The sequence below is a fragment of the Diceros bicornis genome, chromosome 14, assembly GCF_020826845.1.
Source record: "Diceros bicornis minor isolate mBicDic1 chromosome 14, mDicBic1.mat.cur, whole genome shotgun sequence".
Lineage (NCBI taxonomy): Eukaryota > Metazoa > Chordata > Mammalia > Perissodactyla > Rhinocerotidae > Diceros > Diceros bicornis.
This window is the reverse complement of record NC_080753.1, coordinates 42822350-42839631: the sequence shown is the minus strand read 5'-3', so window position 1 is coordinate 42839631 and position 17282 is coordinate 42822350. Positions and strand designations below refer to the sequence as shown.

Here is a 17282-nt window from a genome sequence, read left to right as displayed (position 1 = left end):
GCATAACTCTTCATTTTTCATAGTCCCTTCAAGACTTTTGCTACATACATTAGCCATTTCAATTGTTGTAAGCTTTATTAAATGTTTCATTTTAATTATGCATTTTCATTTAACATTATATCCTAAGCATTTAAAATGTTTCAACAGACATAATTTTAGAACTATGTGATTTTTTAAAAACATGAGACAATTATTTATTGAACTCTTTCTTTTTATGAGCTTGTTTCCCACTTTATTTTAGAGAATATTAGTGGGAACATAGTAATAGTAGTTAACGTTTATCAAGTGCTTATTCAGCCTCCCTTTAAAGTGCATGACATCTTTAAACCTTAATTTTCTTATCCATAAAAAGGGACTAATAATACTCTACAGTTTTATAATGAAATATGTATAAAGGGCTTAGCTCAGGGCCTGGCACATGACCAGAACTTAGTAAGGAGAGCTTCATCATCAACTTCATTATCATCATCACTGGATGGCACTTTTTTTGGGAAATTCTTTTGGTTTTCCTAAGACTGGGTGAGATGCGTCTCTATGTGCCCATAGCATTAGGAAAATGCTTGTTATTATTCTATCATAATTGAATATTTTCTTGTCTGATTCCCCTGCTGGATGGAACAGTCTTGAAGGCAGAGATTTGGTCCTTTATGTCAATTTATTCCCAGGACCTTCATCATGATAGTGCATAGTTTTAGATGCTCAGGCAAGGTTTGTTGAATGAATGAATGCATGAATGAATTGTTGAATTAAAACTTTACATCTGCCTAGATTTATAACAATGAAGGGAAGTTGCTTTTAGACTTACGGCATGGTTAAAGGATGTTTTCTCTTAACAGTCTGCTGATGTCTGTGAGCAGATCTTGAGGGTGGTGAGTAGGTCCAATCGACTGGAAGAATTGGTGTTGGAAAACGCTGGACTTAGAATGTGAGTATTTTCCTGAATATATGAATATGTTGCTTCAAAACTTTTTGCCATTTCCTCTAAAATTAATATATGCTTTTAAAAAGTTGGGCTGCACACGTGTATAGTGTTTTTCCTTCTACAAAAGAAATCTCATCCCCATCATTATCACAAAGGTCAAGGATTTTGTAAGATTGTTTGCTGTTGAGTCACGCGATATTTTTGAGGGTGCATGGTGTAGTGGTTAAGAGTGTGGACCCTTGAAACAGATGCCTCATGGCCTTGGGCAAGTTGATTAAGCCCTCTGTTCCTCAGTCTCTTTGTCTGTAAAATGGGGATATAATAGTGCCTACCTTATAGATTTATAGTTATGAGGATAAAGGAATTAATACATGTAAAGTGCTTAGAATAGTGTCACATTGTAGATGCTATGTGTTAGCTTTTATAGTATTGTTAATGGTAGTCCTAGTAATAACATATTTCATATGATTTTACTGCTTTGCTTTGATCAGTTTAGTCATTTCTCTCCCTTTTCAAATTCATACTTATATAGTCTTCGTCTAGTGATTCAGTCCGTAGTCAGTATACAAGCCTTTCTTGGGGCGTAAGAGTTTGAATCTGTTAGAACAAAGACTTTACTGCTACTAAGTGAGGAGGGTTGACAATATTATAATCATAGCACTTAGTCTGTTATATTAAGTTAAACTTACCTAAAATAGTGATTTTGATTTTTTTAAAAATATAGTGCTAGCAGTTGTAGCCTTTGAACTCAATAATTAGAGCAATCAGTTTTGCATTCATGAGTATTGCATGAAATGAGAACTAAGATATAGTGAATAGCCTATTGTAATTTTCATGAAAAGTAGGTTCAATTCAGGATTTTCTTTTTAAGTTATGGAAGGGCCAAGTAGTACTATTAATAGCATCCTGCAATGGGTCTTTAAAGGGACAATTATATATTTTCTTTTTGCTTTTAAATGAGGTTTTGGCAAATCAAAATGAACCATATTCTGGCTGTGGCTTTATAGGTTCTCTAATGAGGATCTATACTTGCGTGAAATAGGTTGAGTGTTAACAGATATATGATATATAGATTAATGTAAAGAAAGCCTATCTTTTAGGTTTCACTCCAGCTATTCTAGCTTTAAATGTTTTATTTGAACAGTTTTACATTTTGTGTTATTTAATCTTATTGTTTTGTTTACTTGCAGAGATTTTGCACAAAAACTGTCCAGTGCTCTAGCTCATAATCCCAACTCAGGACTCCACACGATTAACCTTGCTGGCAACCCACTGGAGGATCGAGGTACGGTAGCATTCACATGGCCACTGATGACAGACTTGTAAGAGGATTAGGGAGTTTAATTTAGCCATGCTTGAAGAATAATATCAAGCTTAGTTGTAATTATGTTATAAATGCTACTGATGCTTTTGTTTGTTGGCTTCTAGTTCTTTTCACCCTTTGATGAAAAGACTCGTGCTAAAATTTTATCATCTGATTAACTTTTTTGGAAGTGATACAAATGGAAAGGAGGATATTTTTAAACTGTTTTAGTTTTTTGTTGCTGCGTAACAAATCGTCACAAACTTGGCAACTTAAAATAACACAAATGTGTTATCTCACGGCTTCCTTGGGTCAGTAGTCTGGGTACGGGTTAGCTGGGTTCTCTACTCAGAGTCTGTCAAGGCTGAAATCAGGTTGTCAGCTGAGGTTATGATCTGTGACCTGGGGTCCTCCTCAGACTCACTGGTTGTTGGCACACTTAATTTCCTTAGGACTATAGGACTGAGGTCACCATTTTCTTGCTGGCTGCTGGTAGGGGACCACTCTCAGTGCCTAGATGCTGTGTTCAGGTCTTTGCCACGTGGCCACCTCCTCTCACAGCATGCCAGTTTGCTTCGTATTTGAGGCCAGCAGGAGCACATCTCTCTGACACTTTGTCTTAGACAGAGCACTTAATTGGGTCAGGCCCACCCAGGACCTTTTGAATAATTCAAAGTCAACTAATTAGTAACCTAATCACATTAGTGATATGTCATCATATTCATCAGTCTGCCCCCCATGCTCAAAATTATACAGGATGTATATGCCAGGGGGAATCTTGGGAATCTTGGGAACCATTTTAGAATTCTGCCTACCACAAATGTCTTTTAATATTTGACAAGATTTGAATATGAAAATAGGGGAAAGTTGAAGGACTAGAGTTCATAATGTGGCAGAAGAAGGTTTCGTTAAAAGTATTTGCGTGGATAGAGGGAAGAGTCAATAGGTTTAGAAAGTGAAACTTGAGAATTTGAATTCTCTGTGGGAGAACGTTGATGGATGGAGAAGTAGCTTTATCTCTAGAGGAATAGTTTGTTTTCAGTATCTGTTGCAAATGTTTTCCAACATGGTTGAATAAAGGACTTTCATCTTGTAATGTTATATATTTGATGAGGATTAATTATTAAACTGAGCTGAAGATACTGATATAGAGACTCAGGTCTGCTTTTTGTTCCTGATATAGACACTGTTCTGCATTGAAAAAGATACCCATGTGCTATTCAAGCAAAAATCTCAAGATTAACTTCCCAGCATCTAAAGTAGTGAATCTAAACGAAGGTCGAGACTGAATTAGAAAACTAGATCACTTGAAAAGCACCCTCACAGAATAAGCCAAAGCTGAAAATAATGGATGCATATCCCTGGAATAGGAGTTTTTCTGGGATATAATAATCCTCTAGGAAAAACAAGTGTTCTCTCTATTAGTCAGGAGCTACAAAGAGATGAATGTGACAAAGTGGAAACCATGTAGATTGCTCTTTATGAAAAAAAAAGATTGTTATGGTTTTGTTTTTAAGATGGGGGAGACTCAACTGTATTTATCTACTGACAGGACAAAACCAGTAAAAGGAGGTAGTTGTTGGAGGCAGGTCCTTAAGGATGTGAAATGCAGACTGTAGGGGACCAAGAAGGGATGCTCCCTAGTCATTAGGGATATGTCAGTTCAAACCTCAATGAGAAACAAACCACTCACAACCAGTAGTATGCCTATAATCAAAATAAGTTTTGGAGAGGATGTGGGGAAACAGGAACTCAGACCTTGCTGGTGGGAGTAAAATGGTGCAGCCACTTTGAAACTGGTTAGACAGTTTCTTAAACACTAATTTGCCACATTACCCAGCAATTCCATTCCTAGGTATCGCCCAAGAGAAATAAGACATATGTCCACAACGACTTGTGAGCGAATGTTTATAGCAGTATTATTCATAATAGTTAGTAAGTGGAAACAACCTAAAAATGTCCATCACTGGTGAGTGGGTAAACAAAATATGGTGCATTCTATGATGGAACACTGCCTGACAATACAGGGGAATGAAGCGCTGGTACATGCCACAACATGGTTGAACCTCAAACACATTATGTTACGTGAGAGAAGCCAGACCCAACGACCGCGTATTGTTTGAGTTTGAGGGGCTGCAAGGGGAGGAATGAGTCTGAAGCCCTTCGTCTCCTTTTCTGTTGTGTACCTCATGTGCTCTGAGGTGCAGCCGTCCTGGACAATTTGTTGCTTTCGGTGCAGTTTCATCTATCAGACCCTTGCCTTTGGTTTGAATTTCTGTGACATCACTCACTTAATTTTGCTGCAGTATAATTAGATGCAGACATTTCTCCTCCACCAGCTTACTTCTTCTCATCCTCGTCCTTGTCCCTCATCCTCCCCTAACGTCCCAAGACACACAGCATCTAGCATAAGACCTTGTACATAATTAATATTTTCTTTAAATTGAGTTGATTTCATTTAATTTAATTCACTTTTGTGGTTTTTTAATTGCACTTGAAAATCATGGTGACGTTGTTAGAGATTTCTTTTGCCTGGAGTCAGAATTTGTGTTCAAAGATCACGTTCTCTTGCTTTTTTCCTCCGCATTCCTACCTCTGAGACCTGATTTTGTGTCTCTTCTACCTGCATTCCATTCACCGGTGTTATAATCATGAATCATTCCAAGCCTGTTATCCTCAACTTTGTGTGTACATACTGACTCTCCAGTGTGGTTTCTGCTCACACACTCAAGTTTTGAGACTCCTGAAAATATTTTCTCAAGCTAAGACTTTACTAGTTTCTGCCCTTCTAGGTTGATTTGTTGCTGTATTTGCCAGTACTCTGGGACAACTGCCAACACCGTATTTCTCACTTTCTTCACTCTTAGAACTGACCCTCCTGAACAACAATTCTTTTTTTTTTATAATTTTATTTATTTATTTATTTTTCCCCCAAAGCCCCAGTAGATAGTTGTATGTCATAGTTGCACATCCTTCTAGTTGCTGTATGTGGGACTTGGCCTCAGCATGGCCGGAGAAGCGGTGCGTCGGTGCGCGCCCAGGATCCAAACCTGGGCCACCAGCAGCGGAGCGCGCGCACTTAACCACTAAGCCACGGGGCCGGCCCGAGGAGTTTGTAATTGAGTTATATAGTGTATAAAAGAGACCGCGCCAGGGAAGATTGTTTATGAGGAAACTCAAAGAAACAAGGCAAATAGGATCTTAGCAGTTGAGCAGCCCAGAATTCTGAGGAATTTAGGCGCCAAATGGAATTTGATTTTGCACCTGAACCATCCACTCAGGGACTTATTTGGAAACTCTCAGAGAGAAAGTTTGGCTCCTTGCTTTGTGATATGAATGTTGATGCAGGAAATCCCTGATATTACAGCTCAGTCTCCTTGTCATATCCAAAGGACAGGCAGCCTTCTGTTGTTAAGGGGCTGTGGTGAAGGAGGTTAAAGTGAGATTTAATAAGCAGGCGTGTGGTGTGTATGAGTAATGCTTCAAATGTGAGATGCCCTGCTCTGTCTCTGAAAAAGCCACACAAGGCAGTGAGTGGACCACACACATGCACAAGCCCTTCTTACCCTGGGTGCAGGGTCAGGCGTGTTCCGCAGTTTGCTCTCGGCCTTCTGTGAACCCAGTGTGTTTCAGATTAGCAGCTCACGAAATCAATTTAAGAGTTCATGACAAACATTAATAAAAAAAAAAGAAGGAGAAATGGAATAGAATAGAAAATAGAGTGCATGGTTCAGGAAAACTTTGGTTTTAGTTTTCTGATATAGGTGTATGTGTTTATTTTTGTATGTGGTTCCTGCATCACCATGTCAAATCTATTTCTTTATGTGGGTCCTGGTAGAAGTAGCTTGAAAATCTCTGCTCGAGGTGAACTGTATTAGCTGGTTCTGTAGTGAGTCCTCTGGGCTGACCGGGTGTCTGAACCAGGGTGTGTCAGTCATCTCCCTGTGACTCACTCTTTGGATCTGACATTACTGCTTGGATCAAAGTTGAGGATTTTCAGAGATTCCAAGTCTTCTCTCTGCTCATATCCTGTGCTTTATTTCCCTAAATGTTACAAACTCCGTGTTCTCGTCTTCCTAGTTATCCTTCCCAATTACCCTAGTTTTTATGACCTTAGCCTTGTCCGGAATGTATTTCCTTTGTCCCTCCCCTCCCTTTGTCCTGAATTTGATATTTTGTTTACAGATGGTTTAGAATCCTGTCTCAGAGTGTTTTTCTTTCCGAAATGTTGACCTGAAGTACCCAAATATTTTTTCCCCTGACTATCTGGTGATGGCTCTGATTTGATCTTTTAAGTAAAAGAAGAGAAATAGATTCTAGAATTGCTGCTTGTGTTTTTGGGGCACTTTATATCTTTCATATCTCTCAGTGTATACTGGTGGGTTCTGGAGTCAAAATACACGGGTTCAGTTCTGGGCTTTGCCACTCTCTGGCTGAGTTTCCTTGGACAAGTTGCCTAACTTCTCCGTGCCTCAGTTTCTTCATCTTTAAAGTAGATGATAATAGCACCTACCACATAAGTGTGTTCTAAGTGTTAAAGGAGATACTACACAAAAAAGGATGAGAATAGCCTGCCACATACTATGCGTTCAAGAAAGGTTAGCTTTTACTTTCTCATTTGATTCTTAAAATAGCCTTGTGAAGTTAAATACGGCAAGTGTTTATACTCTCCTTTTATAGATGACGAAACTTTGTGTGTGTTTACATGATTTGGACAAAGCTTGGGGAGTTGTACCTAATAATACCAGTTGTTCAGACTCCCTTCTAGGATTTCCTGAATAATCCATCAGTCAGTCTCTCATGCTCTGGTTGTGATTTTCGGATTCGGCTGTCTAGATTTCCTTTGGAAGTGGAAGGAAACAATTTTGTGCATGCTATTTGAAAAACATTGGCTTATTCCATAGCATGTCAATAAATTTTCTTAAATAATCACTTTAACATTTAAAGGTGCCAGTTTCTGTGTGACAGCTACAGAACAGAAAGTACTTTTCTTTAGATTCATGATTTCAGCCATATTTAATTGATATTTTTATGGTTACACAAGGTAAAACAATATTTAAAAAACTGCATAGATTTGGATTTTAGGGTATTCAAAAGTTAAGCATACTGACTCCATTTTTTCCATTAGTCTTTTATTTCTATATTCCTGGTTCTTGGATCTTTTTCTCGCAGACTTATTTTTGAAACACAAATACTTCATTGTATTTCATTGTATTCATTGTATTACTTTTCTTAATGTTTCTGAACTCTCCAGGGAAGCCATAGGAATTAGTGGAAATCTAGAGATTTTAACTCTCATCTGTGTTCTGACGTCTACAGTGTTCAAATCTATATGGTTTCTAACAGACAAGAAAGAGGCCTTTTGTTTCCCTGTATCATGTTGCTAGAACTCCCTCCATAGGCAGAATTTTGTTGAATTGTTAATATTGATATTTTCAATTAACAAGGACCTCCTCAAACCCTTTTTTTCCTACCATGTGACTCATACTGATTCCAGAATGTCCAAGTGTTAGAATTTTATATGGTGTTATCATAGGTTTTTTAAAGAATTTTTCTTTTTTTTTTAAATTTTTAATTTTATTTATTTATTTTTCCCCCCAAAGCCCCAGTAGATAGTTGTATGTCATAGCTGCACATCCTTCTAGTTGCTGTACGTGGGACGCGGCCTCAGCATCGCTGGAGAAGTGGTGCGTCGGTGCCCGCCCAGGATCCGAACCTGGGCCTCCAACAGCGGAGCGCGTGCACTTAACCGCTAAGCCATTGGGCTGGCCCTATCATAGGTTTTTAAGTGCATGCCTGATTAATGGGTTAAATCTGCAATGTCAAATTTAATTTTCTGTCTTTTGTAAGTTAATAACATCTGATGACAAATTATAATGCTAAACATTTTATAATTACTTTTTTTATTAGGCATAAATATTTTGAAGCAGAGGGAGCTATAATAGTTTCAGTTTGAAAGGAGAAATAAAAATTAATTTTTTAAAAAAAAATTTGACACATACTTAAAAAAATAAATAAATCACAATGGTAATCCATCCAGTAAAGTCTCCAAATGAAAGCTTTTAGTGATAAATTTTGTTTTAATTCATGGCTCGGAAAGCTGTGTTTGGCTTTATTGAGTAGTTTGGGCCAAAAGTTGAAAAGTCTCTTCTGTCCTTTCTTTGTGGGGAAATGTTTTCTTGATGGTCAGTTTCTTCCATGGAACTCGTGAGTGAGTAGCTTCATAAAGTACAGGGCATGTTAATGTTTTTGTTTTTCCTGAGATTATGGCAGCCAACCACCTTCAATTTATTCATGTTGCCAAGACCCCATTTCTGAAGTCTGCCAAAGGAGAGGGCCTTTTGTGTAATAATCTGTTACCTTTTTTCGTAGATCAATTTAGTTCCCTCATTTAAAAAAAAGAAAAAAACAGAACTGACCTCAGTTATGCCTTTCATTCCATTAGCACTTAGCAAGGGCGTTTCTCGAAAGATGAAATATATTTATGACTCTGGATGCCTAGGAAATGAAAACAAAACATTTTGGTCATGAAAGAGAGAAGCTAGTAACTTAGCCGGAATTTGATAAAAAATACTTTAATTAGACTGTCTTGTATCTGTGCCTTTGGTACCCTTTACTTTAATCCTGTTTGCCTTTAGACCTGCTTTCTTCTTTTAAATAAATTATCAAGCATGACTTTATTCGCCTTTATTCTAATTTAGGAGCTTCACTCTTTATTACTTTCTTTACTCGTGGTGAGATAGTTCCTTTCTGGAGAAAAATATAGCTGGATTGTTTATTCCCTTTTGTCCACCTTCCTTTTTTAAAGATAGTTTAGATTAAGGAATGAACAGATGGATGGGTGTCACCAGTGGCGTAAAAATAATTGTTCCATTCTGGCCTTGCATGTGGTTATAGGCACTTACAGTTTTATGTTGTGTTCCAAGTGTGTCTGACACAAAAGAAAGTATTAAAAGTTTAAAAATTGTCCTCTTTTCAAAGAACGAAGCAAAACAACTCAAATCAACCTGAGTACAACAAATTTGAAGTTCATTTGTAGGTTTTAACTCTGATCTAACAGACAATATTTTCAGCATGATTTGAAGATATGGAATATGGCTTTAGGGATTTTTTCTTTTAACATTGTCATAGCATATGCTTTAGTAAGTAAAAAAATACATAGAATTGGTGATGAATAGGCAATGATAACTCATGAAAATTTAAAAGTGAGAATCTGATATTCTTCCCTCTTCCATACCTAATTTTTTAAATGACTTTATCTTTTTAGAACAGTCTTAGGTTCACAGCAAAATTGACAGGAAGGTATAGAGATTTTCTATATAGCCTCTGCCCCCACACATGCATAGCTACCTCCATTATCAATATCCCCACCAGAGTGGTATATTTGTTAGAATTAATGAGCTTATACTGACACGTCATTATCACTCAAAGCCCACAGTTTACATTATAGTTCTCTCTTGGTGGTGTACATTCTATGGGTTTGGACAAATGTATAATGACATGTATCCATCATTGTAGTGTCATACAGACTATTTTCACTACACTAAAAATCTGTGTTCTGCCTATTCATCCCTCTGTGCCACCCCCACCCTAACCCCTGACAACTACTGATCTTTCTACTGTCTTCATAGTTTTGCCTTTTCCAGAATGTCATAATAGTTTTCAACTCCTTTGGGTAGATACCAAGGAGTGTGATTCCTGGATCATCTGGTAAGAGTATGTTTAGTTTTGTAAGAAACCACCAAACTATCTTTCAGAGTGGCTGCACTATTTTGCATTCCCACCAGCAGTGCATGAGAGTTTCTGTTGCTTTATATCCTGGCCAGCATTTAGCGCTCTCAGTGTTCCAGATTTTGCCCATTCTGATATGTGTGTAGTGGTATCTCATTGGTGTTTTAATTTGCATTCCCCTGATGACTAATGATGTGGAGCATCTTTTCATATGCTTATTTGCCATCTGTATATCTTCTTTGGTGTGGTATCTGTTAAGGTCAGTAGCTCATTCTTTAATTGGGTTGTTTATTTTCTTATTGTTGAGTTTTAAACATTCTTTGCATATTTTGAATAACAATCCTTTATCAGATGTGTCTTTTGCAAACATTTCCTCCTAGTCTGTGGCTTGCCTCTCATTCTCTTGATATTGTCTTTTGCAGAGCAGAACTTTTTAATGAAGTTGAGCTTATCAATGATTTGTTTCATGGATTGTGCCTTCGGGTTGTATCTGAAAGGTCATCACCATACCCATGGTCATCTAGATTTTCTCTGTTATCTTCCATACCTAATTTTTTGAAGTAAATTTTTTCATTGAAGTATAATGCACATTCAGAAAGTCAACAAATTCCAAGTTTACATCTTAATGATTTTTTACAAAGTGAATGTTTTCATGCAGTCACTACTAAGATCAAGAAATAGAATATTACCAATGCTCCATGAGCTTCTCTAGTGTTTTGCCCCAGTGATTACCACCCCTGCCCTCCACCACCCAGAAAGATAACTCCTATTCTGCCTTCTGTTATGATAGATTAGCTATGCTTATTCTTCACCTTTATAAATATAGAATCCTATAGTATATACTCTTATATTTGGCTTCTTTTGCTTTTCTTTGTGGAGAAGTTTTTAATAATGGATTGATTTTCTTGAATAGGTAGAAGACTTGAGATTATCTATTTTTTCTTATGTAAGTTTTGGTAAGTTGTGTTTCTCATAAGGAATTTGTCCAGTTCTTCTAAAACAATGCGTTGTTTGGCCTACAGATTTTTTTTTTATACCCTTCAGTTACATTTGCAATATCTGTAGGATCTCTACTGGTATTCTTTTTTCATTTCTGATTTTGATAATTAGATCCCTCTCTCTCTCTCTCTTTTTTTTCTTTTTGTTTAGTAGTCTTGCTGGAGTTTATTAATTTTGTTAGTCTTTTTTTTTTTGAGGAAGATTGGCCCTGAGCTAACATCTGTTGCCTATCTTCCTCCTTTTTTCCATTTTTCTCCCCAAAGCCCCAGTAAATAGTTGTATGTCATAGTTGTATATCCTTCTATTTGCTCTATGTGGAATGCCGCCTCGGCGTGGCTTGATGAGCAGTGCGTAGGTCCGTGCCCAGGATCCCAGCCGGCAAAGCCAGGGTCGCCGAAGCAGAATGCATGAACTTAACCGCTACGCCACCAGGCCAGCCCCTTTGTTAGTCTTTTTGAAGACCAAGCTTTGTTAAATTTACTTATTTTATGGCTGCTTTCTATTTAATATGTTTATTTTCTTTCCTTCTGTTTATAGGGATGGAGTGGGGATTAATTTGTTGTTTTTGTCAAGCATCTTGATGTGGATACTTAGATAGTTTCCAACTTTTCTACCTTATTAACATGTGTATCTAGGACTATAGATTTCCCTCTAAGTGTGGCTCTATTTGTATCCCCAAAATGTTATTATCATAGTTTTTTTTTGTTTAACTCAATATATTTAAAAAATTTCCAGGGTGATTTTTTTTCTTGGACTCATTTGTTATTTAGAAGTATATTGCTCAAGTTCTAATTATTTGGGGATTTTCTAATTATCTTTAATTATAATTCCTCTTTAATTCTATAGTAGTGGTAGCAGTTAGAGGACATACTAATAGAGAATATACTCTGTGTGATTTCACAGCAGTTAAGGAACATATTCTATTATCTGTTAGACTTGCTTTATTGCTCAGTATATGATCAATTTTGGTAAATGTTCCATGTGTACTTTGAAGAAATACATTCTGAGTTATTAGGTACAGTGTTTTAAATATATCAATTGGATCTTTTTTCATTATGCTCTTGATATTTTCTATATCTTTACTGACTTTTTTTGTCCATTTGTTTTATCAGCTAGTTGATAGAGATGTGTTTAAAAATCTGCCACAGTATTGCGTGTGTATGTGTGTGTTTTTGTGTGTACATATATATTTATGCTTGTGTATATTTTCTTTTTGTTACCATCAGATTGACTTCATGTGTTTTGAGACCATGTTATTCAGACCATACAGATTTAAAATTATTACGTCTTCTCCATTAATGAAATGTCTAATTTATCGCTAGTAATGCTTCTTAAAACTTGTCTTACTTATTATGGCTACACCAGCTTTCTTTTCTTAGTGTTGGCAGCATATGTATCTTTTCCATGCTTTTACTTTCATTTCTGAATACATATATTTCTAAATGTGTCTCTTGAAAACATCTGATATTTTTGTTCAGATAATGTATCTTTGACTTTTAGTTTGAATATTAAGTGCATTTATATTTGATGTAATTATTGATTTATTTGGGTGAAAATCTATATGTCTGTTTTCTATTTTTTCTTTGTTCCTCTTTCCTCTCTTTTTTTTGCCTATGGGTTTAATCAAATTTTAAAAATTACTCTATCTTTTTCCTCTCCCCCTGCTAACTTGTTAGCTATTTATTCTTTTACAAGAATGTATCAGCTAAGTATCAGGCCTGCCCCCTCTTTGCAGTTAACAATATGGATTAGCATAATCAAGTCTCTAGAAATATTCAGTTAAGAAAACTTGTTTAACATTATTTACTCCAATGATTTTCAAACTTATTTGACAATGAAACACTTTGGGGAGATAGGCAGGGGCTCCCAAAATGCCCATCATCCTTGGGGAAACACCATTTAGAGACTTAGTCCAGCTGCATGATCTTTGTTTCTAGAGAAGTTATTTCTTGATAAACTTTGATAAAGTTTGTAGAGAATTTAGGGTTATATAATAGGTCAGCAACCAGCACCATATTTCCTTGTTGGTACCTGGAGTTTGAGAATCAGTCTAGGGGACCATATGGTTAATACTGTTTTAAGAGCCTTCCCAAGAACATGCCCCTGGGAGCTGATAACTCATGTGAAGCAAGAGGTTGGTTGAAGGACCTGTAGGAAGAGCATACATTCATGTATTACTTGTTTTCTCCCAGAAAACAGTCTTAAGTTCATTGCAATCCTTGGATGAGTGAGCTGGTGTTCAGTCTCCCACTCTGGCCATTAAATTTGGAGACTGATTTTTAATACTGTAAATTCCTAGTGAGTTAGTTCATGTTACCAAACCTACTTTTAAGAAGTTAAAACATGCTCTGATGCTTTGCCTGTGGTTGTTAACCATAAACCAATTAAGTATTGGAATCCATCTGCTAAAAATGAAGCTATTATCCGAATAGTTAATATTATGCCATTTTTCTTGACAATAATTAAATAGCATGCATTTGCTCACCCAGAAGTGGGATCAACTCATTAAGACACAGGTTAAAAAGAAAAGGAGGGAACAATTATATCACCCTTCCCAAGAGGATTTTCTTTTGAAATAGGACTGTGAGGAGAGGGTAACACTTGGCCCAAAGAAAAACATCTCTGGTGGTAAAGTTTTGATATTACTATGCTTAATTAAACAATCTTCCCCTTCTCCTACCCTATAGGTGGGACAGAAAGAAAAGGAGGTGTGATGGTAGATGATTAGAAAACAAGATCTGATATTAGAAAGAAAAATATCATATAAATTGGAATCAAATTTTAGTTAATTTTCAGGCATTGTAAAACAAATGCAATTCTGTGAACCTGAAAATTCTAATAATCTCTTTTTTTCCTTTCTCAGGTGTGTCCTCTTTAAGTAGTCAATTTGCCAAACTCCCAAAGGGATTAAAGCATTTAAATTTATCTAAAACCTCATTGTCACCTAAAGGTATAGTATGTCTTATTTACTTAACTTTGTGTCTATAATATTTCTGCTGCACCATGCTACCTTAAATAGTGAGAATTATTACTCAGTTATGTATCTGCATTTAAAAATATGTGTATTACAGTACTCTGGCAAGTTTAAGATAAAGAAATAACGTAATTTGAAGTCTGGTTGTCTAAAGTGCTTTCAGAGTAGAGAATAATTTTGAAATACACATGCGGTCTTTACTTTTTTTTAACTTTGAGTCAGGGAATGCTCACCTGGTTGCCTCCTGCCTCGTGCCTCACATTCCCAGAGGCAGCTGGTTGTGCTTCTCTTGGTTCATCCTTGGACAAACAAGTCAGCTTTCCCTGCGCCCACTGCCCCTACACACGCTTACACACAGCCGTCGAACGGACTGTCTGCTGTGCAGAAAACTGCTGGGCCTGACTGCTGAGTCCCCACTGTAGCTCTACCCTCCCTATTTCCTGTCTCTGGAAATTGCCTTTCTTTCTCCAGTTTTGTTCTTGACTCCATTCACCCTTCTCTCATTTATCCAGCTGCTCATCAAATCTTGTCAGTTCTATTATTGTTTGCCACATCAGCACGCCCATGATAATATCTGAGCTATCCCTCCATGCATCATGCTTTTGTACAGCTTCATATTCTGCTCCGGATGTCTGGAACGCTTTTCTTTCATCCCCAAATACTCTTGGACAGCTTCAGTTTATTTTATAAAACCTTCATCTGTGATCATCTCTTCTGAGAGGTGTTCTCTATTCAGAGGCCTCAACAGAATGAAGTACTTTTTCCTTTGTCTTACTTCTAGATCATGTATCTAACTTATTGTATAGATATTGTGACTTCCCTACTAGCATGGGGCTCTCCTTGTGGCCTGTGCTTCTCTCATCTCTGTATCTCCAGCACCTGGCCCAGTGCCTAGACCACTGTGGGTGTTCACTGAAAGTTTTTTGAATTGAGTAACTTGACATTTCTTAAATATATCACTGTCTTTTGAAGGCAGTATGTGTGGTGATTAAGAGTATCAGTTCTCAAGCCAGATTGCCTAGGGTGGAATCTTAACTTTTTCACTTACTATGAATATGCTTTTATAATCTCGGTTCCTCAGTTGCTTCATTTGTAAGATGGAAATAAGAGTCCTTTGTCACAGGTGATAGTGTTAAATGAGTTAGTATACACACAGTGCGGTTTTTGGCATTAAGGGCCACGCTGCCACTACCACCACCACCGTCATCATCATCATCGTCATCACCTTGTGCTGTCGTATGTTTTTATATGCTTTTATTTCGTCCTCCGGCAACCTCAGTGTCCCTGCCCACAAATCTGGGGAATTACTGCTCATCTCATAAGATTCAGCTTCTATCTCACTTTCTCTTTGAAGCCTTCTTAGACAAACTCCTCTCCCCATACCCTGCAGAACTAGATGCTCCTTTCTCTTTGTTCCGTCACGCTTTGTAAATTCTTCTATTTTAGCACGTCTTCCATTGTATTTTGAATGTGTCCTAGCCTGGGAGTTTCTGGACGGTAAGGGCTTTGCTTCATTCATTGCTGTGTCCCTAGCATCTGGCATGTTGCAGGTTCTCACTGAACGTGTCACGGATGAGTGGGTGAAGCAAAGCAGTCCCTCAATGATTTTTATATCCATCCAATCATACTTTTTTCTGAACAGTTACACTAAGAGTATTTTGAAACTGGAGTTAGTTTCGTAAGTCCCATGATTTTCTGTGCACACATTTGTACACACCTTTAAGATTAAGGCATAAAAGTAGATTTCCAAAGGGAAAGATTTCTCCAGGAGTGAGTATTTTTGGTCCTGGTGCCCAAAGCCATCCGCAGATCTTAAAGCTAAGTGTAATCCCTTTATGTTATCACTGTTGTACCTCAGCAGATCAGTTTTATGAAAACCTTTTCCTGATGATTTTCAATGCATTACATATTTATGGTAAAGATTTAGAAGATAGTGAAAAGTGTAAATAAGGAAGCAAAAATAAATTGTAATGCCAGTACCAAACCATTACAAGACTTATTGTTAACAATTTGGTGCTCATCCTTCCATACTCTTTCCTGTCTGTATATAGTTTATTTATATACTTACCTACGAACACACACATGCATATATGTGATCATACTATGCTTACTATTACCAACTTTTTTCCCCTAAATAGTATATTGTGATCACTATGTCAGTAAACGCATGATCACTTTCAATGGCTACATGATATTCCAGTGTATGGAAAATGGTCCATAATTTATTTAAATAATCTGTTATTGTACATTTAGATGGTTTTTAATTCTTCAGTAATGCAGACAATGCTAACGTGAGTTCTATATCTAATTATTGGTCATTTTTAAATTTCTTCTTTAGGATAATTCCTGTAAGTGGAATAGCTAGATCAAAGAGTTTGCATAATTTTTTTTAAGCTTTTTTTGGTATTTATTGTTAAGTTGTTTTCCAAGTATTTTGTACAAATATCTTCACACTCTCACTGGATATTATTCTCCTTTATCGTTTTTTATCAAGCACATAAGCAAAAGTTTTCTGACATTTAAATTTTAGTTTCTTCGGTTGTTGCTTAGGTAACTTTTCCCCCCTTGTTCCTTAGTCATTTGTATTTCTTTTGGAGGAAATTGCCAGTTCTCATCTTTTGTTATTTCTCTATTTACAATGTTGATCTTTTTTCTTAGTTTATGTGAATTCTCTACATATTAAAAATATTAATAATTTATCATGTGCTCCATAGGTCTAACTTTTTGAAGGAGGAGATCTTTTTTTTAAACTTGATTGTATTTATTTACTCATTACTATAAAGCAAATTGTGAGGGATGTGGTGATCATTTATCCTCCCGAGGGCAAGTTTTGGTTCAGAGGTGCCTCAGTGCTGCCTCTCATGGATGTCCCTGTCCCTCCTGGTGTGATGAGAGTAGAGAAGTGCCACAGGCAAAGCCGGGTTCCTCAGCTCCCTTTTGAGGGGGGACAGCCCCACGTTCCCTCTATCCTTTGTGAATAAAGGTCACCACATTTATCTCTTCCCCTCAATAAAATATGTATTTTGAGAATTAATATTGTCCTATAACATGTGACTCAAAGAATTTTAAGTTGCCCTTCCTAAGATGTATATCTTGAAATGTTTTTTTTTTTTTTTTTAAAAATTGATGTCTTAAAGGCTTTCTTGCAGACTTTCGCATAGGTTCTGAAAGGTTTGCAGATTCAAAATAACTCAGATTAAATTGCAGTTTTAAGCTTTTGCTGAATTTGACTAACATTTATATTTTAGTTCTATGAAAACGTTTATACTCATGGCTCTATAATTCAAGACTTTTTTTTTTTTTATTAATCTCCCCATGGCATCCGCATTGTCTCCAAATACCTCTTCTCTTCC

General features: G+C 36.7%; 1 protein-coding gene across 4 annotated transcripts in view; it reads left to right on the top strand.

The window, feature by feature from the left end:
• Positions 1–17282, top strand: part of CARMIL1 (capping protein regulator and myosin 1 linker 1) — a 318049-nt gene that overhangs the window by 169952 nt on the left and 130815 nt on the right. For all 4 annotated transcript variants that reach the window (XM_058555125.1, XM_058555128.1, XM_058555127.1 and 1 more), the window contains 3 exons: positions 837–925; positions 2113–2207; positions 13819–13905. In XM_058555125.1, coding sequence (XP_058411108.1) covers positions 837–925; positions 2113–2207; positions 13819–13905 — 271 coding nt within the window. The remainder of the gene's footprint in view (positions 1–836; positions 926–2112; positions 2208–13818; positions 13906–17282) is intronic.